At 37.1% G+C, this 25763-nt stretch overlaps 1 protein-coding gene across 6 annotated transcripts in view; it reads left to right on the forward strand.

Moving 5' to 3' along the window:
• Herc1 (HECT and RLD domain containing E3 ubiquitin protein ligase family member 1) overlaps positions 1 to 25763 on the forward strand; it is a 172797-nt gene that overhangs the window by 77848 nt on the left and 69186 nt on the right. For all 6 annotated transcript variants that reach the window (XM_057767484.1, XM_057767483.1, XM_057767487.1 and 3 more), the window contains exons 26-33: positions 7324 to 7592; positions 13807 to 14022; positions 15166 to 15286; positions 15527 to 15764; positions 15871 to 16055; positions 20234 to 20389; positions 23251 to 23357; positions 24099 to 24209. In XM_057767484.1, coding sequence (XP_057623467.1) covers positions 7324 to 7592; positions 13807 to 14022; positions 15166 to 15286; positions 15527 to 15764; positions 15871 to 16055; positions 20234 to 20389; positions 23251 to 23357; positions 24099 to 24209 — 1403 coding nt within the window. The remainder of the gene's footprint in view (positions 1 to 7323; positions 7593 to 13806; positions 14023 to 15165; positions 15287 to 15526; positions 15765 to 15870; positions 16056 to 20233; positions 20390 to 23250; positions 23358 to 24098; positions 24210 to 25763) is intronic.

A 25763-nucleotide genomic window follows, 5' to 3' on the forward strand; every position in this document is an offset into this window, starting at 1 on the left:
ACACTCAGCAGAAGAAACATCATTACTCTTATTGACTAAAATTTAAAACAATAGTAGGACTATTAAGGCCCAGAGCCGATATTTTCTGTATTGAAAAATCTTGAAATTATAATGTATCAAAGGTTCTAGGTTTCTTTTTAAAAATCACAAGTTATTTGTGATATAAGAGAAATATATTAACATATTGTGCAATATACATTCTATTTTAAAACACTTTGGAAATTGATGGTTTGCTTGCTTTTAACACTTAAGTTTTTGGAATATAACTTACTTCTCTGACTTGTTTAGCTCAGGTGAGTGTTGTTCGATGTTAACATGTTAAATCTGAGCATGGTAGCACGTGCCAATATTCCCAGCACTCTGTAGCGGTGGCAAGAATGCTAAAGCACTAAGTGCTCACTGCTGCAGGAGCGGACAGCTGCAGACTTGCTGAGGCACAAGGGGAGCTAACCTATAGTGTGAGAGCTTGCTAACAATTCTGTCACAGCTGAACTTGTAAGCAGTAGTCCAGTGACTGTAGTTATTTTCTTACACATTTTTTTAATGCTCTTGGAGATTCACATTTTATATTTAATCCTCCTAATCATACCAGGATGAAATAAAGCAGTATCTTTTAAACAAAGCAAAGTACCATGTTTACCTTTGAATTCAGAGTAGCCCATATTTTAATTGTGAATCAACATCTTTAAATTATAACCTAGAATTGTTGCCTTTTGATATTTTTTCAAAATTATTATAAAACTAAATATAGATTTCCTATAGCTTTAACTCTGAATAGATATAAATTAATACGTTAATCATAATTTCATTTTTGGACAAACTGTCTTCCTTAAAAGTCTCAAGGTAGTACTAGCACCTCCCTATTAACTTGTTGGAATTTAACTTTATTATTTTTTTTTTTTAAAAAGAAAAGCACATAGAGGCACTCATGGAAATTTTTTATAACTACTTATTTGGGAACTTATAATAGGGAGGCAAAGTGGTTATTTGAAATTTTATTACATCATTTAATGTGGTACCAATTTGTTGTGTTAATTTTTCTGTTTTAATGTTAAATTTGGTTTTGATTTTATTCCTAGGAAAAAGTGACTTGAAATAGCAATTACTATCTTAGGAATGTAGCCCCAAAATAGTTGCTTTTCAGTCTTAGACTCCTAGTTTTAATATACAATAAAAATGCATACTTTGTAAATTTTTATTTTATTTACTATAATATATACCTTTCTTCAAAAAAACTGAAAGTATATTTACGAGGGTCTAGAGAAATCGTTTAATGGCTTAGAGCACATAGTGCTGTTGCAGGGAACTAGGGTCTGGTTTTCACCCGTATCAAGAGGCTCACACAAGTGTGACTCCAGTTCCAGGAAATCACATGCCCTCCTGCTTTCGAGATCACTGATGTGAGTGCAGCTGTGTACACAGACTCTCTCTGAAAAAAATCAAAAAGAAAAAACAAAACACTGTTATTCATGTACACAGCCTTCCCCCCTACATAGACATATAGTTTGAAATGAAATAAATTTTTTAATTAAAAGATATACTTGATACATGTTTCTAAATTTTTATAAATCTTATCTATTTAGTGATTATCCTTAGAGCACACTGGAGGAAGTGTATATTTTGTTTTACTTTTAAATGGTGGTATAGTAAGCCACTGTATTTCTTACTCACTTGTCAACATGAACCAGATGTCATAAACTTTAATATGCATATCTTTTCTTGGTCAGTTTAATTTGTCAAGTATGAGAACTGTTTGGAACATAAACTGTTGTGAAACTGTGACTTGTCCTATGGTGAACAAACACATGTCTAGCCAAAGAGGGTTCTTTTATTTGCATTTCATTTTAAGTATTTGAGGAGGAAAAACAAGAATTTTAGCTTGAATAGCTTTCCCATTTATTGATCTCAGTGGTGCTGACTTACTGAAAGTCAGGTAAGAGGAAAAGGAGAGAAATACTAGATTTAATTATATCTTGCTTATTAAAATTAAATGTGTGTATAGATAATAGTTAGTGGTCAGTGTATGCTCAATGTCTCAAAAAATAGCTCCTTGAAAGGGTTTATTACCTGTTTTTCTCTTAGTATTTGGCATTAGGGATTATTAAGATTCATGGTCATGAAATATGATTGTTCTTTTTTTTTTTATTTTTGGTTTTTTGAGTCAAGGTCTTTCTGTAGCTTTGGACACTGTCCTGGAACTAGCTCTGTAGACCTGTCTGGCCTCGAACTCACAGAGATCTGCCTGTTTCTGCCTCCCAAGTGCTGGGATTAAAGGTGTGCACCACCACCACCCGGCTGATTGTTCTTTTAAACCCTTAATTCTGGCTAAAGTTTCACTGTGATCTGAAAGCAAATGTGGAAGGTGCAAAGCAATGGGCATATAACCTTTAGCCAGACCACCTTGTTCATCTTTTCAGAGATGCCTAAGTTAAATTCTAGGCCAGGAGAGTTGCAGACAGCATGGGCATCATAGCAAGACTCAGCTGGGGAACAACAACCAAAAAAAGCTAAATTTTAAACTTAGGAATAACATTATAGATTTTGTTAGAAAGGTAGGGCTTGACTTGAGAGATTGCTCAGAGGCTAAGGATGTTAATTACTCTTCCAGAGGTCCTGAGTTTAATTCCCAGCAACCACATGGTGGCTCACAACCATCAACAATGAGAACTGATGGCCTCTTTTGGTGTGCTGACAAACATAAAGACAGACAGAACACAGTATACATAATAAATATAAATCTAAAATTTTTTTTTTTTGTTAAAAAGAAACAGGAAGCAAGTTATCTCAGGGACAAAGTAAAATCTATATTCAGAAACTTATAAACTGTTCATTATCACCAGACCTTATTTTAAGCATTTCACAAGTATGAGCTCATTTATTCATAAGTTTATCAAATTCTCTACAAAACTTACCAAAATTGTTGACAATTTTTGTATTTTGACAAATACTTAAAAGATTTTCCATAATTGTGCAGATTGAGCCAAGTATTCACAGATAGTATATTTTGCTGAGTCTTGATACTGATTTCCTGTATAGGCTGAAGCTGTTATGGTGAAAATGGTAGGATCTCAAAACAATTTAAGAAACAATATCAGAAGCCTTATTAGGTAAACTGTGTTGGTTAAAGTATAGTTTAATTCCTGTCTCTCAGGGCTTTTAATATGTTGTTAGCATTTTACTGCTAAAGTAATGCTGGAAACATTTATTAATGTATGTTTCATGGTGTAACATTTATTAATGTATGTTTCATGGTGTAGCATATGTGGGCGAAATGCTATTTTATCTGTGCATTTCAAGTTACATAAAGAATGTAAATGTTATCTCCTATATCAAATTTTTCCTTTTGTCTTCTGGTTCTCATGTAGTAGCGTATTTACTCCTTTTTGGCCAGTTGAGCCCCAGAAAAAAGAAGAGCTTCAAGCAAGTACATGATGGCATGTTTAAATTTTTTCCCCCTTTAGCTTGCCTACATATTTTATGGTTTATAAAGTATGTATTGCAGCTCTGCCATGTTCATTTTGAAAATTCCATTTAAGAGCCAGAGTTGTAAGGACAAGTAAACAGCCTCGCTGTCTCGCTGAACTGTTTAGTTGTCGCCTGAGTTAGTAGTAAGCTTTGGGCTTCATCTCAATTATGGTATAGAAGCCTTTGATATGTTCTTCAGATTAAGTTCTATTTGAGATCAAACAGTACACAACAACCCAGACTTAATTGGTTTTTTTTTTTAAGTAAAATTCTGTCTCTCATTTCTATATGTTTAAATTTTGGAGCTCTGAACTGTTTTTTTAATGCCAGACTATTTCAGTGGTAATTATTTTATTTATCCTAGTATTGTTTTGTTGTTGTGTTGTTTGTTCTTTGAGACAGAGTCTCACTATGTTGCTGTCCTGGAACACATTGTGTAGAACGGTCTGGCCTTGAACTCTTCCTGTCTCTTCTTCCTGAGTGCCGGGGTTAAAGGTGTGCACCAAGCCCCAGCAGTGCTTCAGTGGGTGCTTCGGTGTGGGATCGTTCCTATTGTTGTTTTATTCATAAGGTGTTTCTTTGGATCAAGTACTCAACACCTAATTAGACACGTCTGACCTTTCTCCATTTTTGTAAATTGAAATACAGCCATACTTATTTGTTTATGGACTGTTTTCTGATTCTAGTAGCAGAACTGAACAATTGTGGCAGAGATCTTATGGATCTCTGGACTGTTTACAGTGTGACACATAACTCCTGCTTTCCGAAAGGATTTAGCTTGGGGGTAGCTAGTAATTCCATGGCATGTCTCTCTGTAAATAAAGGCACTTCATTATTAGCAGATTAGTGATTGAGCCTTTGTATAATTGACCAGATAGTTGAAATTTCCATGGGTCTGTGAATTTTAAGTCATTAAATAATAGGAATTTGTAAATCTACTTCACATAGAATGAAGGAATCACTGTTGATAATTTGGCAGATTCATCCATCTTAGCTTCTGATTCCTCAGTTGAGGAAACTGAACTAGATAGTCAGTTCGTTTCTGTGGTTCTGACACCAGACAGTGAGCATTAGGAACTTGTTCTGAAAAGTGCCTTATGTATGCTAAAAGACAAAGGCTCCTTATTTTGAAATTTTGCTATTAAGTAAAACAAACCCAGTACAGGGAACTAAAACTTGACGTTTGTTGGTTAAGGCCATATACAGGCCCTCAATTTGAACTGCCTAAGAAAATGAGAAGTGGGTGTCTTTGTTTAAGTTTCTGCTTTATTTTTAAAAATATTTTTAACTTAATACATTACATTATATACCCGTGAATTTTACTTTTTTCTATATCATATGTAAGCATACATGTAATTTGGTCATTTTTTTCATATCATTATTTTCATCTCCATAAAACTGAAAATTAAAGATTTTTTTTCCCCTCTGTATTAGAGATGGAACCCAAGATTTTACTTTCATGCTAGACATAAAAGTTCCACTTTCTACTGTGGAAGTTCATCTCCAGTTCCTGGAGCTTTTATTATAAAGAATTTCTAGGCGTTGGAAATGGCTCAGTGAGCAGAGTGCTTGTGAAGACCTGAGATCAGATCCCTGGAACCCACATAAAGCTGGAGCATCTGTGTTCTTATAATCCCAGCACTTTATGGCAAGAAGAAAGAGAAGATGGGACTGACTACCTTGAAGCTTGTGGGCCATCTAATCTGGCATGCGTAGCATCAAACAAAATATCCTATCTCAAAACATCTGAGGTTGTCCTCTGACCTCCATTTATGGGCCATGATATGTGCTAGCCTCCACGCACTCCTCCACGTATATCACATACCCCGCCTCCCCACCGCGATTAGTGTAGCATGATTAATATAAACCCAGAGACAGATATTGTGGCTCAACCTGAAGGTCAGAAAAGCAAAACAGCCAGCCAGTAGCTGTTTGAAATTGCAAGTCTGAAATGGCAATCCTGCCTCCAGGAATCTCAAAATGAGACTATGTCTGAGAGCTGTCTCCTCCCATTTAATATTCCTCTTTAGGGCTAGGATTAAAGGTGTGCACCACTACCACCCTGTTTCTATGGCAAACTAGTGTGGCTACTGGGATTAAAGGTGTGTGTCTCTGCTGCCTGGTCTGTAAGGCTGATCAGTACGACTGTTTTACTCTGAACTTCAGGCAAGCTTTATATATTAAAATACAAATGAAATATTACTACACATTTGTGTGTAAGTAGTAATCTTTCCAAACTCTTCTGACTAACAAGTACAGTTTTTTTCTACGTATTTTGTTGTTTACCTTAAAATGAATTCCTAATACACAAAGTTGGTATGCTTATGTGATAGGATAATGTGTTACAGCCAAACAACTGAATCGTTGCTACATATAGTAATTTGAATTAATGTTGGCAATATTCTATTACATAAAAAGAATATATCATATATATATGATTGCATAAACAATACTTTTAAAAAGTGAAAAATGGCTAACATTGGGGCCACCTGGATAAATCAGTAGTGTGCTTACTGTGTACATATAAGGACTGGAGTTTGAGTTCCCAGAACCCACCTGAGGGCCAGCTAGGTTTGGCAGCCCACCAGTTAACCTCAGTGCAAGGGAGGCAGAGAGAGAGGAAGCTGAATAGTTAACTAGTCAAGACAATGAGCGGTAGGTTCAGTGTGAGATGCTGCCACAACATGTAAAATGGAGAATAATCCAGGAAAACACCCTAAGTCAACTTTGGGCTTTTATATTCATGAGCATATATACACATGAAAAATAATGACTGCAGTTAAACACTATCTATTTTTTAGAGTACATGTTAAGACAAAATCCAGTAGCAGTAAAAAGAAGTCTAAGCTTCAGACTAATAAAAATTTAGGTACAAGGAGATAGGAAAAGATGGGTTGGAAAAACAAATCAATACCAGTTTTTGTCAGTTTTATGTTTATATTAAAATATTATAAATATATAAACACAAAATCAGACAATGCATAGAACAATGAGAAGAATGTTTATTGTAAACCAAAAATTGTAATTAGTTCCCTGAGAACGTTTAAAGACAAAGTTTACGAGTTGGACATGAATATATTTTATTTAAAGCTAAACTTAGTATGATTTAGAAAGTTGTTCTTATATTCTTACATGTTAGAGTTTGATGTTTGAAGGTTTTACTTAAAAATGCTCATCAGCAAGCTAATAATACTTATCAATGCATTACCATGAATAATTTCATATAGTTACTATTTTACAGTAGATACTATGTGTTCTTGTTTGTGAAACTTTGCTTTATATAGGAGCTTTATAACCTCAGGTAACGATGCACATGACAGAGTTCCTTATGTTAGTAAAACCCAAAAGCGATGTTTATGTCTCTTTTTTATGTTTACTTGCCCTTGAACATTCGCTTTTGCTGATGTGTCACTGCAGGTATGGAGGGTAATGTTAAGTTGGAAGAAATCCTTTTTTCAGTGGGTTTTACCAATAGAGTCTTATTGGCTCCTTTGTTGTTGCTCATGAGTAGTGCCATGGTATAATACTACAGAGCCTTTTTAGTTAAGCATTTTGAGAGCAGCTTCTGCCTTTATTTTCTTCTAGTAGCGTGTTACTAAAGCGCTTACATAGACACTGATACATCAAGGCTTTCTCTTTATTTTCTTACATTGCTGTAATTTCTGTTTATTTTTTATTTTATTTTTTTTCAAAGCATTTTGCCCAGTTTCATTTAGTGCATGCATGCGTTTACACATGAGTACCCATTTCTTACCACTTGGTATGATAGCTAGCATTCAGCCCTCATCTCGTTTGGAAATGTGTTCTCTTCTCTACTTGATTGCTGTTGATATGATTTTTTCCTCCATTTTCATGTAGGTCCTGTGCATAATCAGTTGGAATCTCTGAGTGACTCTTGGACTCGCCTAAAACATACCAGAGATTGGTTCCAAAACACCTCTTACTCCTTTGAGTCTGATTTTGACCTTACCAAGTCTTTGGGAGTTCACACATTGATTGAAAATGTTGTGAGTTTTGTGAGTGGAGATGTGGGGAATGCCCCAGGTTTTAAGGAGCCTGAAGAAAGTATGTCTACAAGTCCTCAGGCCTCCATCATTGCAATGGAGCAGCAACAACTAAGGGCAGAAGTAAGTCATTGATATTTACTCCTCATAAGAGACTCTGGAAGCCAAATGTGAGCCATTGAATGTACTCTCTCTGTGTGCTGTGATGTATGTAAATGTGTGGAGTCTCAGGTCAAATTGAATGTCCCTCTCTATGTTATGTATGCCACAGGGGCCCTAGAGCAACTTGCTGGAGTCAGTTCTCTGCTTTTACCACATGGGCTCTCAGTCTTGGCAACAAGCACCTTTATCTGCTGAGCCATCTTGCTGCTCCAACTTTATTATTTTTTTGAGACAAGGTCCCTTCTGAATCTGAAGCTTACTGTTTTGGCTAGAGTCTGTGCCTCCCTCTACCTCCCCTCCCCCCACACTGGGTTACAGATATACACCATCAGGCCTAGCTTTTCTGTGGGTGCTGGGGTCTAAACTCAGGTCTCTGTGCTCATGTAATGAGCACTTTATTCACAAAACTGTCTCCTTAGCCCCACATGAGCTTTTGATAGTCTTTTCTGTTTTCTTTTTTGAGCTTTCATTTGAGTTTATTCTTTTTCTTTTTCTTTTTTTGGTTTTTTGAGACAGGGTTCCTCTTTATTCTTAAATTCTTTTGTTAATGAGACTAAGAATCTCAAGTGGAGACCCAGTTTCTCCTGTATCATTCAACAACCACGAAGAGGTACCAAAATTTCAGTAACAATAGAGACTCATTGCTATAAAAGCTATTAAGAATAAATTTCCAGGCAGTATTGGTGTACAACTTTAATCCCAGCACTCAGGAGGCAGAAGCAGGTGTATCTCTGAGTTCAAGGCCAGCCTGGTCTACCCTAGTGAGTTCCAGGGCAGCCTAGGGGTACACAGAAATTCTGTCTCGAAAAACCTAAATAAATAAATGACAGTTGAGTGCTCAATCCTACAGAAGATAGTTGTACCAGCCTCTCCAAGGCTCAGGGATTATTTCATTTGAGGGGTTAGAAAGAATTTAAGAACTGGAAGACAGGGAGAATGTAACACTATTAGTAAAAACCCAGAGACAGATATTGGAGCTCAACCTGAAGGTCAGAAAAGTAAAACAGCCAGCCACTGGGTGTTTGAAATTGCCAGTCTGAAATGGTGGTCCTGCCTCCAGGAATCTCAAAATGAGACTATGTCTGAGAGCTGTCTCCTCCCATTTAATATTCCTCTTTAGGGCTAGAATTAAAGGTGTGCACCACTACTACCCAGTTTCTATGGCAAACTAGTGTGACTACTGGGATTAAAGGTGTGTGTCACCGCTGCCTGGTCTGTAAAACTGACCAGTGGGACTGTTTTACTCTCTGATCTTCAGGCAAGCTTTATTTATTTAAATGTAAATGATAAATCACTATAGCAGAAGGGTTGCAAATGCTATTTGTGGGTAATGAATAGCCATTGTCATTATGAATTTCAATAACTACAGTGATTATACTGGTTCTACACAAGAATTGGCCCATTAACAAGCATACATGGATGGAGCAGGGCCTCGGGACACTAACCCTCACTACTGAACTATCTCCCCCTGGTTGATTCATGAGAAGGAGGAGTCGTTGCTTCAGTTGCGTATTCACTGGTCTTTACACCAGGCTCAAATAATTAATCCCAATATCATGTCCACACACATGCCCCTGGTTAAACTAAATAGATCACAAAACAAAACTAAAAGTAATGAATATGGAAAGGGACAGGTGCGGAGGAAATTGAGTTAATATGAGTGGGAGGGAGGTAGAGTAGGGTACATAGAAAGAGTAACCACAATGCACTATGTACACTTATTGACACTTGACAGCCTTTTTAAATGAAAGCAGCATGACATTGTTTAAATCAGATAAAAAGTAGATTTTAAAGTTCTTATCTCCAAACAAAATAATTGTAAGTCCTCCCTCTCCTAGAAGTGAGGTTGAAATTGATTGCCTCTCACAGCCTCTATTCTGTACCATTTATCCCTCTACTAGTGAGGGTGCATAATGATTGCTGTGAGTTTGAGGCTGGTCTAGGCTATATAATCAGTACCAGGTCAGCTAGAGCTGCATAGGAGAAACCCTATCGCACGCCTTTAATCCCAGCACTCGGGAGGCAGAGGCAGGCGGATCTCTGTGAGTTCGAGACCAGGACAGGCTCCAAAACCACAGAGAAACCCTGTCTTGAAATACCAAAAATAAATAAAAATAAATAAATAAATGAAAAGAAGAGAAAGAACAAAAAAACTAGTGGTTAAATCTCCACAATAATAATTGTTTCAATGGGGGCTGGAGAGATGGCTCAGAGGTTAAGCGACCGACTGTTCTTCCACAGGTCGTGAGTTCAATTCCCAGCAACCACATGGTGGGTCACAACCATCTGTAATGAGATCTGGCACCCTCTTCTGGTGTGTCAGCATACATGGAGGCAGAATGTTGTATACATAATAAATAAATCTAAAAAAATAAATAAATAAATTTGTATAAAAAAATAATTGTTTCAATGAAGACCCTGTCTTAGTTAGGGTTTCTATTGCTGTGAAGAGTCACCATGAACACAGCAACTCTTATAAAGGAAAAACATTTAATTGGAATGGCTTACATTTTCAGAGGTTCAGTCCACTATCATCATGGTGTGACATGGTGTCATGTAAGCAGACATGGTGCTGAAGAAGGAGCTGAGTGTCCTAAATCTTGACTTGCAGGCAACAGGACGTGGTCTGTCTCACTGGGCATGCCTTGTGCATATATGAGATCTGAAAGCCCATCTCCACAGTGATGATACACTCCAACAGGGCCACAACTCCTAATAGTACCATCCCTATGAGATTATGGGGGCCAATTACATTCAAACTACCACAGACCCACTGATGAATAAACATTCATACATTAAAGTACCCAGGATGTTTTGCATAGTCACAGAGTAACCCTCAAATATTTATTAATGATTATTTTAATATGTCCATAGATCCTTTGATATTCCTCCCTCTAACAGAAATTAAATCCTTTCCCCTTGTTAGTGAGCTGGACTTAACTTGCTTCTAATGGTACGGCATGGGAAGGGGAAAAAAAATAAGAAATCTGGCATATAGAATTTTAAGCAAACATGATTAATAATATTAGTATTAAGTCATGTGACCATCATGTATCCTTAATATAATATGAGATTACTGAACTCTATAGCTCTCTTCTACAGATCCCTAGCTATAATCTAACAATGAGAAGTGTTGGGAGGGGTGCAGGGAAGGCAAATCCAAATTTAGGAACATCTCCTAAAGTATATAAAGTGTCACTTCTCTTTCTACAGACTTTAGCATTGTGAATAAAATAATGAGTGTGCCTAGAGAAAACACATTGTCTTTTATTAGGCAGGAGGCTACTTCTCTTTCATTATATTAACAATGTGAATAGAATAGTGAGAATGCTTTGAATAATTGTATTTTCTGTATTTAGAATAGAGGCCACTTTGATTTCAACAATATTGAACATTGTGACTATATTAGTGAGTAGACTTAGAAGAAATGCATTATCTGTTCTTAGGAATGGGCCCACATCCCTTTCTACTGTATTTAGCAGTGTGAATAGGATAGTGATTAGGCATAGAAGAAGCACATTGCCTCTTATAGGGAAAGAGGCTACTTTGTTTCAGCTGTTTTTGCAATGTGAAAAGACTAATGAGTATGCTTAGAATAAACACTTCACCTTTTCTAGGTAAAGAGGTAACTTCTCTTTCAAATGTATGTGTCTAGAATATTGAGTTTGCTCAGAAGAAAGACATTGTCATTTCTAGGAAAAAAGGCCAGTTCTCTTTCAACTGTATTTTACAGTGTAAATGGAATAGTGAATAGACTTAGATGTAAAAAGAAAAAAAATTGACTACTCCTGAAGTATCATGATCATGAAAAATAAAGACTGTATATTATTACAAATATTATTACAGATTAATGCCATCTTAGCTCAGGACTTCTTTAACAATTGCCATTCATGATCCTTTTTTTGTTTTGTTTTGTTTTTCGAGACAGGATGTCACTGTAGTTTTAGAGCCTGTCCTGGAGCTAGCTCTTGTAGACCAGGCTGGCCTCGAACCCACAGAGATCGCCTGCCTCTGCCTACCAAGTGTTGGGATTAAAGGCGTACACCACCACTGCCTGGATGGAAATTTCCTTTAAAACAATTTTTGGTAGCAATTATCAAAGAGGAAAGAAAGTTTGTGCACTAATGAAATGGATTTGACTGTATTCATATGTGGAGATGAGAACAAGAAGTCAGGGTTCATCATCTATTACTGTCTTAGTTAGGGTTTTATTGCTGTGAAGAGACAGCATGACCATGGTAACTCTTATTAAGGAAAATTTATTTATTTATTTATTTATTTATTTATTTATTTATTTATTTATTCAGTATTCTGCCTGTAGGCCAGAAGAGGGCACCAGATCTCATTATAGGTGGTTGTGAGCCACTATGTGGTTGCTGGGAATTGAACTCAGAACCTCTGGAAGAGCAGTCAGTGCTCTTAACCGCTGAGCCATCTCTCCAGCCCCTTGAGGAAAACTTTTAATTGGGACTGGCTTGCATTTCAGAGGTTTAGTCCATTATCATCATGGCAGGAAGCATGGCAGCGTGTAGACTGACATGGTGCTGGAGAAGCTGCTGAAAGTTCTACATCCGAATAGAAGGGCAACAGGAAGGAAGACTGTAGCACACTTATTCCTACAAGGCCACATCTCCTAATAGTGCCACTCCATATGGGCCTATAGGGGCCGTTTTTTATTCAAACCACCACAATTACTCTCTGCTTTATTTCTTTGACACAGAGTCGCTCACTGAATGTCTGTTTTGACTAGGCTAGCTGGCCAGTAAACTCTTAGGATTCACCTGTTTCTGACCCCCAGTGTTGGGGTTACAGACCCACATAGCTGCGCCTGCTTTTTGTATGAGTGATGGGGGATTAAAACTCAGCTCATCATGTTTGCAGAGTGAACAGTCTTACCCACTGGACCATTTTCCTGGTCCCGAGATTGATTTTTTTTTTAAAAAAATCCAAATTTTGCTCCTCTTTACTGTAGTAATCATTACTGTAGGAATCTAATCTAAGATTGAGATCTAGCCTTTTGTTATTCTTTTCTCTCCCTCTTCAATCCTGTTCTGTTTATTCTAGACATAGAGTCTCTTCATATACCTCTGGCTGACCTGTCTATTGGGAGCTAGAGAGATGGCTTAGTGATTAAGAATACATGCTGCAGAGACCCGTGTTTTGTTTACCCAGTACTCACCTCAGGTGGTTCTAAAGCTGCCTGTAACTCTGGCTCAAGGGAATCTGATGCCCTTTTATGGTCTGTATCAGTATCTGCACGTGCAAGGTGCAAATACACTCAGGCATACGCACACACATAATTGAGTTTAAAACTCAATTAAACGAAGAGTTCATCTTGACTGACTAGTTGATTAGTTGATATTGCTGGATGCAAAGCATCTTCAGCCTTTTTCAGGGTTGATCTTCAGTACTTTGATTTTTATGATCATGATCATTACTGTTAGGATCACTGCTTCACATTTAAAAAACTATATAACTTCTGTAAGTCTAAAACTATTTTAAAGTAGAAACTTATTTTTTTATTTTTCAAAGAAGAGTCGACTGAGCAATGGGTAGTCCAATAGTGTGTAAAGAAAGTAGAGTCAGAAACTCAAGTGAGCCTTGGACAAACCATGGAAAGGTACTTCTGATTCTGGACCCAAAGAGTATTCATTCTATACAATCTTACTACTTGTACTTATAAAACTATATAGTTTTGACCTGCTAGAGCTTCTGCACTTCATAGTAGCTCTTTGAGTAGGATAGACACTGAATTGTTAGTCTCATTTTGCATTTGAAGAAACTGGGACTCATGAAGTTCAGTGACTTTCCTAAGAAGACACACCATACAAGACAGTCTGGCCTTGATACTTAGTCACCAAATTTTACATTTGCTACTTTAGGAACAGGGGTATATTATTTAGCATCAGAGCACTTTAAATCCTGAGTTCAGTCCCCAGTACCAGCCTACCAAATCTACTCTTCCCATTGTATGTGTGGCTTCTGTTCTATTAAAATATTCTTAAAGAGACTTTAGATATGTCTTGATTTAATAAACAGTAATAACAAAATATTTATCTTAACAGATTCCTAGAATGTCAGACTTTCTTTGTCCTAGATAGCATATTACCTATGGTATTACAGAATTCCTTATGTTTGAGTTTAGTGACAGACTCTCAAATGTTTTCCTTTCAAGCTTCGTTTGGAGGCACTTCACCAGATCCTCACTCTATTATCTGGCATGGAGGAGAAGGGTAGCATCTTGCTGACAGGAAGCAGGTCAAGTTCAGGCTTTCAATCATCCACTCTGCTCACGTCTGTGAGACTGCAGTTTCTAGCAGGGTGTTTTGGTTTAGGCACTGTTGGACACACAGGAACCAAAGGAGAGAGTGGCCGATTGCATCACTATCAAGTAAGTACATGAGTGACACCTCGTTCTGTATTCAGTTCTTTATCTTTTTACAGAGCCAACTGGATGATATGGAATTTGGTGATGTGTATGACCACGGTTAAAATTCTTAAAGCTTTTGAGTTACTTAAGATCTGTCATTGTTAGCCGGGCAGTGCTTTAGTCCCAGCACTCAGGAGGCAGAGGCAGGTGAATCTTTGTGAGTTCAAGGCCAGCCTGGTCTAGTTCCAGGACAGGCTCCAAAGATACAGAGAAACCCTGTCTTGAAAAACCAGAATAGCCGGGCAGTGGTGGCGCACGCCTTTAATCCCAGCACTCGGGAGGCAGAGGCAGGCGGATCTCTGTGAGTTCGAAACCAGCCTGGTCTACAAGAGCTAGTTCCAGGACAGGCTCCAAAACCACAGAGAAACCCTGTCTCGAAAAACCAATAAATAAATAAATAAATAAATTGATTGATTGATTGATTGATTGATTGATCGATCTGTCATTGTTTGGCTAAGTTTGTAAATTGTACAGTTGAGATTAGGTTATTAATCATATAATTGTACTTTTGGAGAATTGGTTGGCTCAGCTTTATTAATCCATAATCAGATAAGGTAGAGCTAGATAGGAGTTGGAATTTGGGAAGATGGTTTTTAATACTTACATGTTAGACTTGGTTATTCTTCCTGGTTTTTCTGTTTCCAGTTTTAAATTTGTAAACTTTGTACTTTGTTGGTTTTGTTGAATTTTTGCAACAGGATCCTCTATATAGCCCTGGTTATCCTGGAACTCACTGTAGACCAAGCTGGCTTCAATCTCATATAGATCTTCATGCCTGTGTCTCCCAAGTGCTAGGATTAAAGGCACGTGCCAATTTACCCAGCATTTATAAACTGTTATATATATATATATATATATATATATATATATATATCTTTATTTAGATAGGCAAAGCTGCCTTGGAAGGAGGAGTACACATAGAGTCAAGAACTACCAATCATTTTAAACTAGTTTTGTTATAAACTTTTCATATACTTTACTGAATAATTAATACCATAGGGCCCTAGCATAGACTAAGGCTAAAATGCTGTTACTTTTTTTTTTTTTTTTTTTTTTGCAAAAAGGTATTATTGCTGATTTTAAAAGTAACTCTGTGTAATTTAGGATGGGATCAGAGCAGCTAAAAGAAATATTCAGATTGAAATTCAGGTGGCTGTCCATAAGATTTATCAACAGTTGTCTGCTACTCTAGAGAGAGCCCTTCAAGCAAATAAGCATCACATTGGTGAGTAACTTCCTGTAAATAAAGATTAAGGATATACACTTTGGCTTTATCTAGAGAATCGGCTCCATTTTATGTTTAACACTAGCAGATCAACTGACAAATAAGAGCAAATACTTAAAAATTGATTAGTACTTTATATTATTATTTATAGTTTGGAGAAGCTTATTTTAGTTTCAAAAAAGTTTATTTAATCTCAAAGAGATTCTCAACTGTCTTTCTGTTTTTGTTTCTTTTTTCTAGAAGCCCAGCAACGTCTTCTTCTGGTTACAGTTTTTGCCCTCAGTGTTCATTATCAGCCAGTGGATGTTTCTTTGGCAATCTCCACTGGTCTATTGAATGTATTGTCACAGTTATGTGGCACAGACACCATGTTAGGACAACCCCTGCAGCTGTTGCCAAAGACTGGTGTTTCCCAGCTTAGCACAGCTTTGAAAGTGGCCAGTACAAGGTTGCTCCAGATTCTAGCTATCACTACAGGGTAAGTATTACAAAGGTCTTGGAAGAACTAGATGGGGCTTGTTTTTTTGTATAGTATTTATCCCTTTTTGTATTCCTGTTATAATTTTTCCTTTTATTTCACACAGAACCTATGCTGATAAATTGAGCCCAAAAGTAGTTCAATCCTTGTTGGATCTACTCTGTAGTCAGTTGAAGAATTTGTTATCCCAAACTGGTGTACTATTTATGGCCTCCTTTGGAGAAGAAGAAGGTGAAGAAGAAGAAAAAAAAATTGACTCCAGTGGAGAAAATGAAAAGAAAGATTTCAGAGGTAGTATAAGCTTTTTTTCCTTTCTTGTCATATAAGATACTTGAGGCTCTGTGGTGTGCATATGATAAGAACATCAGCTTCTCTCTGTTACCGTATAAAGGATTTTTACTGTTTGCAGCCCTTTCTCTGCACAGAGGAGGCTTTCTGACTGAGCCTCCGAGGCTCTGTTCAGTCTGCTGCTGCTTAACGGTACTACTCAGCTCGGCTGCAGGGACTTGGATTTTAGGTGACCGATTTCTCCAGGCTATCTAGGGAGAGGCTAAGATGTTTTCTGGGTTATTTAATTCTAACAAATCTCCTCTAGCTACACAGTCCTGACATAATGGGCTAACCAAATTCTTTCTTAAACTTGGCCAGTATAATTTTTTGTTGCTGATACAACATTTGTTTTATTGTAAACATGTTTTTTTTTTTCTTTTCTTTTTTTTGTTTTTAGTTTCTTTTAGTTTCTTTTTCAGTTGTGGTAAAATATCTCGGCAAAAACAACTTAGGAGAGAAAGGTTTTATTTGGCTAAAAGTTCTAGATTAAGCCCATCATACAAGCCGTAGCAACAGGAACTTTCAGATCAGAGCAGTGGCTTTCACTGTTTTCATAGAATATGAAACTAAAGCAATGACTTCCAGTAGAATTTATGCCTGGAGCAGTAGAATACTGCCCATGTTTTTAATGTAACTTCATGAATAAAGGTCTAAAATAAAATTGGTCATTATTCCAAAAAGATTGTGAGCTACCATGTCTCATTCTCACAAAAAACTCCAGTAGCCCTTTAAAAGTTTCCTTGGGTCAGGTGGACAGATAGAAGAGAGCAGTCTACTTCACCATTCTTTGCTCAGTTCTGTCATCTCTAATATAAGGGTAATTAGAAGCCAACTTGTGAAAATTGTTTTGAGGACTAAGTAACTTTATACGTTTACGCACAGAGCATTATATGGCACATAATGAAAGTAAGTTTAGTGATGGTTAATATTTAATATTTTAATAGATAATATTTGAAATTAAATAGTATGTAGATCATATAAATATTGTTGACTTAAGTGGGGGAATAGAAAATATTGAACAGATAGATGTAAAGTAATAAAGCATTGTTTTTGTTGTTACTGATTGATACAGAGTCGTGATAGAATCAAACCTGTAAGCGGATAACGTGCAGTGCAAGAAGCTCAGAAGAAATATTTAAATCTCTTATGTGAGAATGTAGGAGGATATATGGTTTCAATTAAGGACTAGCTTTTTAGTTTCCCAGCTCAATCCAGTGCCAGGCTTTTTTTTCTTGGTCACGTACAGAGTTATCTTACACAGAGAGTTTAGGCAGACTCACCAGTGGAGCCAAGCGGTGGTGGTGCACTCCTTTAAACCCAACACTCAGGAGGCAGAGGCAGGTGGATCTCTATGAGTTCAAGACCAGCCTGGTCTACAGAGCAAGTTCCAGGTCAGCCAGAGATACACAGAGAAACCCTGTATCAAAAAAACAAAAACAAAAAGTGTCCTTGCCTCTTTCTGCTTTTTGAGATACACTGGAGGATAAAGAACTGTTAAGGTACCAGGTTCTCACCAATCTGTACTGAATACTGCACATCCAGACAACAGGGAAGAACTACAGAGGTACTTCTTAGCCTATGCAGCCTCAAGATAATTGAACCCTTAGCTGGATGTGCTGGTATATGCCTAGAATTCTAAAACCAGAGAGGTTAGGGCAGAGAAGAACATGAATTCCAGCCCAGTTTGGACTACATAGCGGTGCCCCACCTAAGAAAACAACAAAAATTAGTGGTATTCAATATCCTGTAAAGAAAGATACAGTTTTTCTATGACTGAATCTTGCTGTGTATAACAACAGTTGAAGCCATGTCAGTTCCTCTCTAGTTGTTCTAGAGAGAGGGTCCAGTTTTGAAAATGACTGGGAAGGAGAATAACTCTAGTCACCAATGGCCAGTCATTCAGAATCAGGCTGCTTAGGTATGAAGAACATCCGATATTTCTAAAATATATAATTAGAAGGAAGGTGTATCCTTCATTTTAAATATAGGAGTGTACCATCAGGGTATGTCAACCAACTTGAGGTCTTCAGGCCCAAACTGGCCTTGAATCTATGATCCTCCTGCCTCACACTTTTTCTCCTGAATGCTGGGATTACAGGTATGCACCACTACATTTGACTCTAATTTAATATTGTATCCTAGAAATACTTGCCGAGGTAGGAGGTGGAGTACACATGTTATACTAGGGATAAAAGAAGACTTCTAGAAGAGGTAATCTTTGAATTACTTGAAGAGATATACAGGAGAAACCTTGGAGTGAGAGATCTGAGTTCACAGAACAGGCTGATACTTCTGTGTTCTTTGAATTAATATTATAAAAAATGTTTTGTATTTAAGTAAAGAAGAGACAAGGTACTGTTAGGAGGAGATGTGAAGAAGTAATTCTTAGTTCATCTGTTGATCCCAGCAGTTTAGTTCTATCATAGTCTTGTTCACCCTTCTCATCAAAACAGAAGTCTTCCTGTGACGGTTGTTTGCTGACTGTTGTCAGTGTAGCGTGTCTCTTTGCAGAGGTCGCCTTTCCTTCATAAGACTTCTCTTTGTATTCTTTAATGGAGCATTCCAGAATCTCTCTGAAAGTAGCACTACAGACAATTATCTCCAGATTGTTACAGATGTTCATGTTGTGTTCTTCTTGAGAACTGGCATGCTATTCTTTCATCTTACTGGCACAATGCTAGTTCTGCTCTACATGGGATAGAGCCAGGATAAGCAAATGTGAAAGGTAATTGAAACAAAGGATGTGTGTGTGCTATACAGATAGTGGAGAGTTCTGTGTGACTTCAAAGTCAGGAAGCAGAGGGATGAATTCTGGTGCTCTGCTTGCATTGTTTTCCCCTTTTCTTCATTCTTGGGCCTCAAAATGGCTAGGGTAGAGGAAAACAGCAGGAGTGATCCAAGAGAAAGGCTGATGCTGATGCTGGTCTGGAATCTGAGACTACTGATCAGGGCACATACATAGAGTTGGCTCCCAGTAAGCCAGATTCATTTCTAGAATATGGTTTGTTTTGCTTTGTTTTGGGATCTGAGAACATATGATTTTTTAAAAAAATATTTATTTTACTGGCAGGTAAGAGGAGTGTATGTAGTGTAGCCCAGGGTGGCCTTGAATTTACAAAGATCTTTCTACCTCTGCCTCCTTAGTGCTAGGATTAAAGGTGTGTGCCACCACTGCCTGGCCTCTATTGCTAACGAGGGTCTTCCTCCACTCTGATCCTCAGGCAAGCTTCATTTGTTATAGCACAAACCAATATTACCACATCATCCTATCATAAGGGTCCCTGGGAACAAACAAACAAATGCTCCTACCCCCTGAGCCATCACACCTGAAGATCGCTTTTAGAAATATGATACTTAGAGATTTGGCAGGAAAGCAAGAATCAAATCTTTCTGTTTTTGAAAGTGTAATAAAAGTTATGAACTTTCTTCCTAGTCAGATACATGTAAATATACACTTGGCGATACATTTACAGACCACCTTCCCCAAAATTCTATATAGTAAAAGTCTAGGCTTGACTATTATACATTGCTTTTTGTAATAGCAATTCTTTAAGAAAAATGGATAAAATAAGTGCATATATATTATACTAGGTATTAGTGTTCAAGTACCTAATAAGAAGCAACATTTCAGGTAGGAAAAATTTGAGTTCTAGTTTGAGGTTATAGTACATCATAGTGAGAAGGCATGGCAGCAGGAATATGAGAAAACAGGAGTGTAAAAGACACATTATTACATCTACAGGAAACAGTGGGACTGAGGCTCAGCTTCTGGAATGCTTGCTGCCCACATTCAGGGTTGGTCGACCCTTCTCAGTTAAACTTTTGGAAACACCTGAAGGAACATCTCCTAGGTGATTCCAAAACCAGTCAAATTGATAACAAAGGTTAACTGTCACATACACATTCTAACACGCTTACTCTTCTGCTACACACGTATAAAAGAGGTTTCATCAGGGTTCATTTCAATTTTTACCTTTCCCTATCCTCTAGTTTTCAAAAATTAGCATGGCAACTTATTGAAAACCTAGACTGTGCTTAATGCAATTGAAGTATAAGCTGATAAGATAAATTTTACCTTATTCTTATCCTGGGGTTGCTGCCTTTCAGTTAAAATGTAAACTTATCTCTCCACTTTTCAGCTGCCCTTAGGAAACAACATGCAGCTGAACTCCATCTAGGGGATTTTTTAGTGTTTCTTCGAAGAGTTGTGTCTTCCAAAGCAATTCAATCAAAAATGGCTTCCCCCAAATGGACAGAGGTATTGCTAAACATAGCGTCTCAGAAGTGCTCTTCAGGTATGTCTGTTGCCTCCGTTTAGAGTGCTTTTATGTGTTGCATATATTTTATTAAGGTGATGCTAGAATTTTGACAACACTGGGCACCTGATCTTGATTTCAAGACTTTTCTTCTTTGACTTTTGATTATTTATTTGATTGATAGAAAATGCCAATTTCAGAGATAGTAATTAGTAAAGAATTAATAATGCCAAGTGGTGCTGCAGAAATTATGATTTAGTCTAGAGAATTTGGCCCTATTTGTTAATATTAAAAATGTACTAAAAAGTAGAGATGTAGTTAGTATATAATTTGCTACAAGTTTGACCTTATATTTTAGATTATCAGATCAGATCTGAATTTATCTGTCCCCTCTATGATGATATAAGTTCAGCTGCCTTGATTGTGACTTCCATTTTTGTGGTATCTCGACAGTTCTATGTAAGTTTAACTCCTAGATCAAGCCTAGAAGTCTAGTAATCTTATACTGGTTCCTGATAGCCTTTTGCTACTCTAGTCTTTCCCCATATTTTTGATAAAATATATAAAATAAAAATTAAAATTTGATCATTTAAGTATACAGTTCAATGCATTAAGCCTATTTACTGTATTGTATCATTTTCATCCATTTCCAGAACTTTTTTTATCCCTCCCTAATGTGTTTGAAACATGTAGAATCATAGTATTCCATGTTATTATTATATGTGTTTACAGTTTTTAATATACTTAAGTAATGTTTATCAACTAATATAACTTAGAGCTTCCTTTAATGACGTGAAGTTTATGTTTTTAAAGTATAAAGTAAAAGATACTCAGTTATTTCACCTGATCCTATTAGGCATGTGTATACGAAGAGTACCTATTTATACACCAAAATTTTGTCTGTGCCTTTTCCAACGTTATAAAAGCACAAACTACTACCTGTGCATTGAAGGGTAATTGTAGTCAACATATAATATGTACACGTATGAAAGCTTAAACAAAAAACTCAGAAGCATTCCAAGCTCTGGAGCAGGAAATGGACTAGAGTAAGGGAATGAGAGCATATGCTTAGGCTCACAGACCTCTTAACAGTTCTGTTCCTACTGCATATGGAGTCTTGGTTAAATTATTAAACTCTCTGAACCTCTGTTTCCTCATTAAACTGAGTTGTAATTCAGACTCTGAATTTAGGATTAATATATATTATTACTGCGTGGGAGCGGGGGGTCCAGCCGCTAGATAGCACAGGACTTGAAAGGAATCCACAGCATTGGCATATACTAAGACTTTTCTATCTGTGGCGGTTAGGGGGAAGACATGTACTCTCTTGATGGTTTCCTTCTTTATTCTATCTATATCCTTCTCCTCTTCTTTCCATGTTCCTTTTACTGTATACTTTTTTTTTTCTATAGCTTATATACCCCAACAAAGTTTTTCAGGCAATATGAAAATTACAATGTGGTTACATTCTGTTTTTCAAGTGAATGATTGCAATGAATACAAAACAAACAATAAAAACAACATGTTTTCCATTTCCCTTACTTGATTAAACATTTTACATATTATCAGTGAAAAACAAATTGTCCTAAGAACCCACATACATTCGTTCATACCCAAGCAACTTGTTATAGATTAACCATGTGGACAAGTAAGGGTATTCTTGTCAAGTCTTTCACTGGCAGGCTGCATTTTGCAGTAACGAAGAAAGGGCCAATTATTTTATTACTTACCTTGAAAGGTAATTTTACAAGGAATCTTAAATGAATCACAAACCTATACTTTTATATATGAAAAAGAATCAGTCAACTCTTCTTTAAATCTTTGGAGTACATACTCATTTATTAATAGTTTTTTATATCAGGAGATTGAGGGAAGAAATGGGCATAAGGAATTAATCATCACCTTTGATTATCACCCAACCCTAGCAAGGAAAGTAAGTCAGCTAGTACCAATTGGGCTGCTTTGCATTTTTAACCTCAGTCATGTATCCTTGTGAATTTTAGATGGTTTTCTAGGGTTTTTCATCTCAAAGCTGTTATCAAAACATCTGATCTAACTTGAAGTTATTTTAAAACTTTTTTTCAGCTGATGATACACAGCGAAGCCAGTGTCTGCGTCTTTCAGCATTAAGATTAAAAGAATTTGAGCCAGCCTGGCTTAATCATTAATTTGAGCTATGATCTGTGCAACTCGTTAGGTCAAACTCGCAGGTTACCTGGCTGTGTAACATTTCCTTGTACTTATTTTTATTCATCAAAATTCTGTATAAGCTGACATTATTATTATCAATAAGATCGTACAGCTTAGTGAGGAATCACCTTCAATGACAATCCACAGGTGAAAATGCACAGTAGAATGGGATGTTTCCATGAGATAAACACACTACATTATAGGCCATGGGGGTCTCCCCATATCCATTCACACCATGCCAGATATTAGGGAAAGATAGTAGCAGCAAACATGTAAAGGCACAGCAGAAGCAAAAACCATTCTGGGATCTGTGGTCTCTGGCCTTACCTATCTGAGATTGACCTATCAGGGGGATTCTCCTGGTGGGCTGACACCTTGAACTTCAATAGCCACCTGATGCTCATCTGGCATGGCCACTGGCAGTATACTAAGTACATATTCTACCTCTGACACATGTGGTTGCAGTGCTTGTCCAATGAAGACATAAACTGGAACATGTACATGATATATGTATATATACTAACAGGCATAGATTGGGTCCAGAATTAATATGACAGTAGGTTAAAATGTAGGTCTGTTTCATTTATGAACTGCTTTGTAGCCTTAAGTAAAAATTTTTACATGAAGTTTATTTTAACTATGTCTGTCAGTCATATTGATAACAAGAAGACTGGTTTGCTCACCACCCCACCCCCCCACACGTCCCCCAGGCATTCCTCTGGTTGGTAACTTAAGAACAAGGCTCCTTGCACTTCATGTCCTTGAGGCCGTGCTACCAGCTTGTGAATCAGGTGTAGAAGATGACCAAATGGCCCAGGTTTGTATTTTTTTTTAAATTGGTAAAAAATGGTTTTCACATCTGTAGTGTGATTCACCCAAAACTAAGAGTTACTACAATTTCTTTAGTTGTAAATGTGTCTTCAGTAGTATAGTCTCTACTTCTAAGATTGCTTTTTTTTAAAGCCTTTGTTCTTATGGAAGAGGAGAAAATAAATTGTGGGATGTAAGAAATAGAGGAGTAGAAAATACATGTAACATCAAAAGGAAAGGATAGTCTAGAATTTCTTAGTAGGTTGGGCCTCTGGAGAGAGAAATGTGTGAGACAGTAAAATCAAAACAGATGTCTGAGGAGCTGGAGGGATGGCTCAGTGGTTAAGAGCACTAGCACTAGCTGCTCTTCCAATAGGTCATGAGTTCAATTCCCAGCAACCACATGGTGGTTCACTACCAACCGTAATGAGATCTGGTGCCCTTTCCGGCCTGCAAGCATACATGCAGGCATAACATACATAATAAATAAATAAATCTTTTTTTTTAAAAAAAAAAAAACAGATGTCTGCATCTAGAAAGGAGAAACAAGTAAAAAACAAGCCATTTTGTAGTGAGCTGATGATCTTTTAAAACCAGATATATTCTAGATAGAACCATCAGAAGTAGCTGTTGGATGTTAGTATAATCAATCTTCATGTGCCATTGAATATTACAGTATATAATAGCTCATAAAATATGTAACATTTCTCTTTATAAATTTTATCTTCCTTTCCCTTCAATATATTAGGTTGTTGAACGTTTATTTTCCCTTTTGTCGGATTGTATGTGGGAGACTCCCATTGCTCAGGCCAAACATGCTATTCAAATAAAGGAAAAAGAACAAGAAATCAAACTACAGGTAATCTATTATTCCCCCTGAAAATGTTTTTAAGTCTCATAAGTAGGTACCCTAGTGCCCATCTGTGTCTCTGGGTATAAAAGTCCTACCTTGAGGGTTCTTGTTATAGAATTTGCTCCACATCCTCTTTGTGTGTTGACTACTTCTCATCTCATTCTTCCAGTCATGCCTTTTCTTATCCTTACTTCTCAAGTCATATTTTTCCACGAAGGTTTCTTGATCGTCTTTTCTATCTTCGCTGCTAAGATTCTCAATGGAGTAAACCACACATGTCAGCTACTTCTCATTTTCTCTTCAGAGTGCTTATCACCCACCAAGATGCCAAACTCTGTGAAGTATTAACATTATACTTATAGTTGCTTTCCACTATCTATAGGGAACTAAGACCATCCAAGCTTACCCAAATCAGTTAATGCTTAAGTTTCATATATAAAGTAGTATGGCATTTGTATATGACTTAACATAATTCTCCTGTAAGCTTTAAATCATTTCTAGGTTCTCTAGTATATAACGCAGTGTAAGCTTGTAAAGAGCTGTGATCTCATATCTATGTGATGAGAAGAGTCTAAATGTGTTCAGTACAGATGCAGTTGGTTCTTAAAAAATGTATTTTTGATCTGTGGTTGGTTGACTCTGTGATGTAGAATCTGGAATATAGAGGGCCCACTGTTTGCTATTTTACCATATCTTATTGGTTCTTCTATGTACCCATCCTTGTAGCATGAGGTTCTACTGATTTACTTTCTAAATAGGATTCTACTTCATGATCATAATCCTTAGCTTAGTTTTCCTGATTCCACACTTTTCCCGATTTTCCTTCTACCTTAGAAAATGGCCTTTCATTCTTCTAGGTTTTTCTTTCTCTATTTAAGTATTGGGTATTATGTAACCTAATCTTAAGTCTCCCCTCACCCATCACATCTCTTCTTGTTTCCATATTCATAGACACATAATTTGACTCTATATACCATTGATGCCTAAATTTTGAATTCTGTCTTCTATTGATTCACCAATGATAACCAAATAGACATTTCATACTTAGTATATTAAAAATAGCTCTATCACATTCTGTTCCTTCCTCAGCTTCTAGTTATTACTGAAGAGAAAAACCTTGGAATTCAAGCAGTAGGGATAAATCCTGGTGCCACTGCCAGTGGTCCCTCAGTCTGCCCCAGCCATGCAACTGTCAACCACATTCAGAGGGATTAGTTTGGTTCTATGCTTGTTCCTTCCCAGTCCTTCTGTTGTTGGTGAACTCCCATTACCTCGGGTAGACTGTTTCAGTGGGTCTACCCATTATGGTCTTAACCTCTTTCTCATATTCTCATTCCTCCCACTCTTCAACTGGAATTTGGCAGCTCAGTCCAGTGCTCCTCTTTGGATGGATACCTTGCTCAGTCTAGATATAGTAGGGAGGGCCTTGACTCTTCCCCAAAGCAATTTGTCTTACCCTCTCTGAAGAGTGGATGGGGGAGGCGTGGGGGGTATGTGGAAGGAATGGGAAGAGGGAAGGGAGTGGGAACTTGTTAGTATGTATAATGAAACAAGATAGTT

Source organism: Chionomys nivalis, chromosome 4, assembly GCF_950005125.1.
Source record: "Chionomys nivalis chromosome 4, mChiNiv1.1, whole genome shotgun sequence".
NCBI classification, from domain to species: Eukaryota; Metazoa; Chordata; class Mammalia; order Rodentia; family Cricetidae; genus Chionomys; species Chionomys nivalis.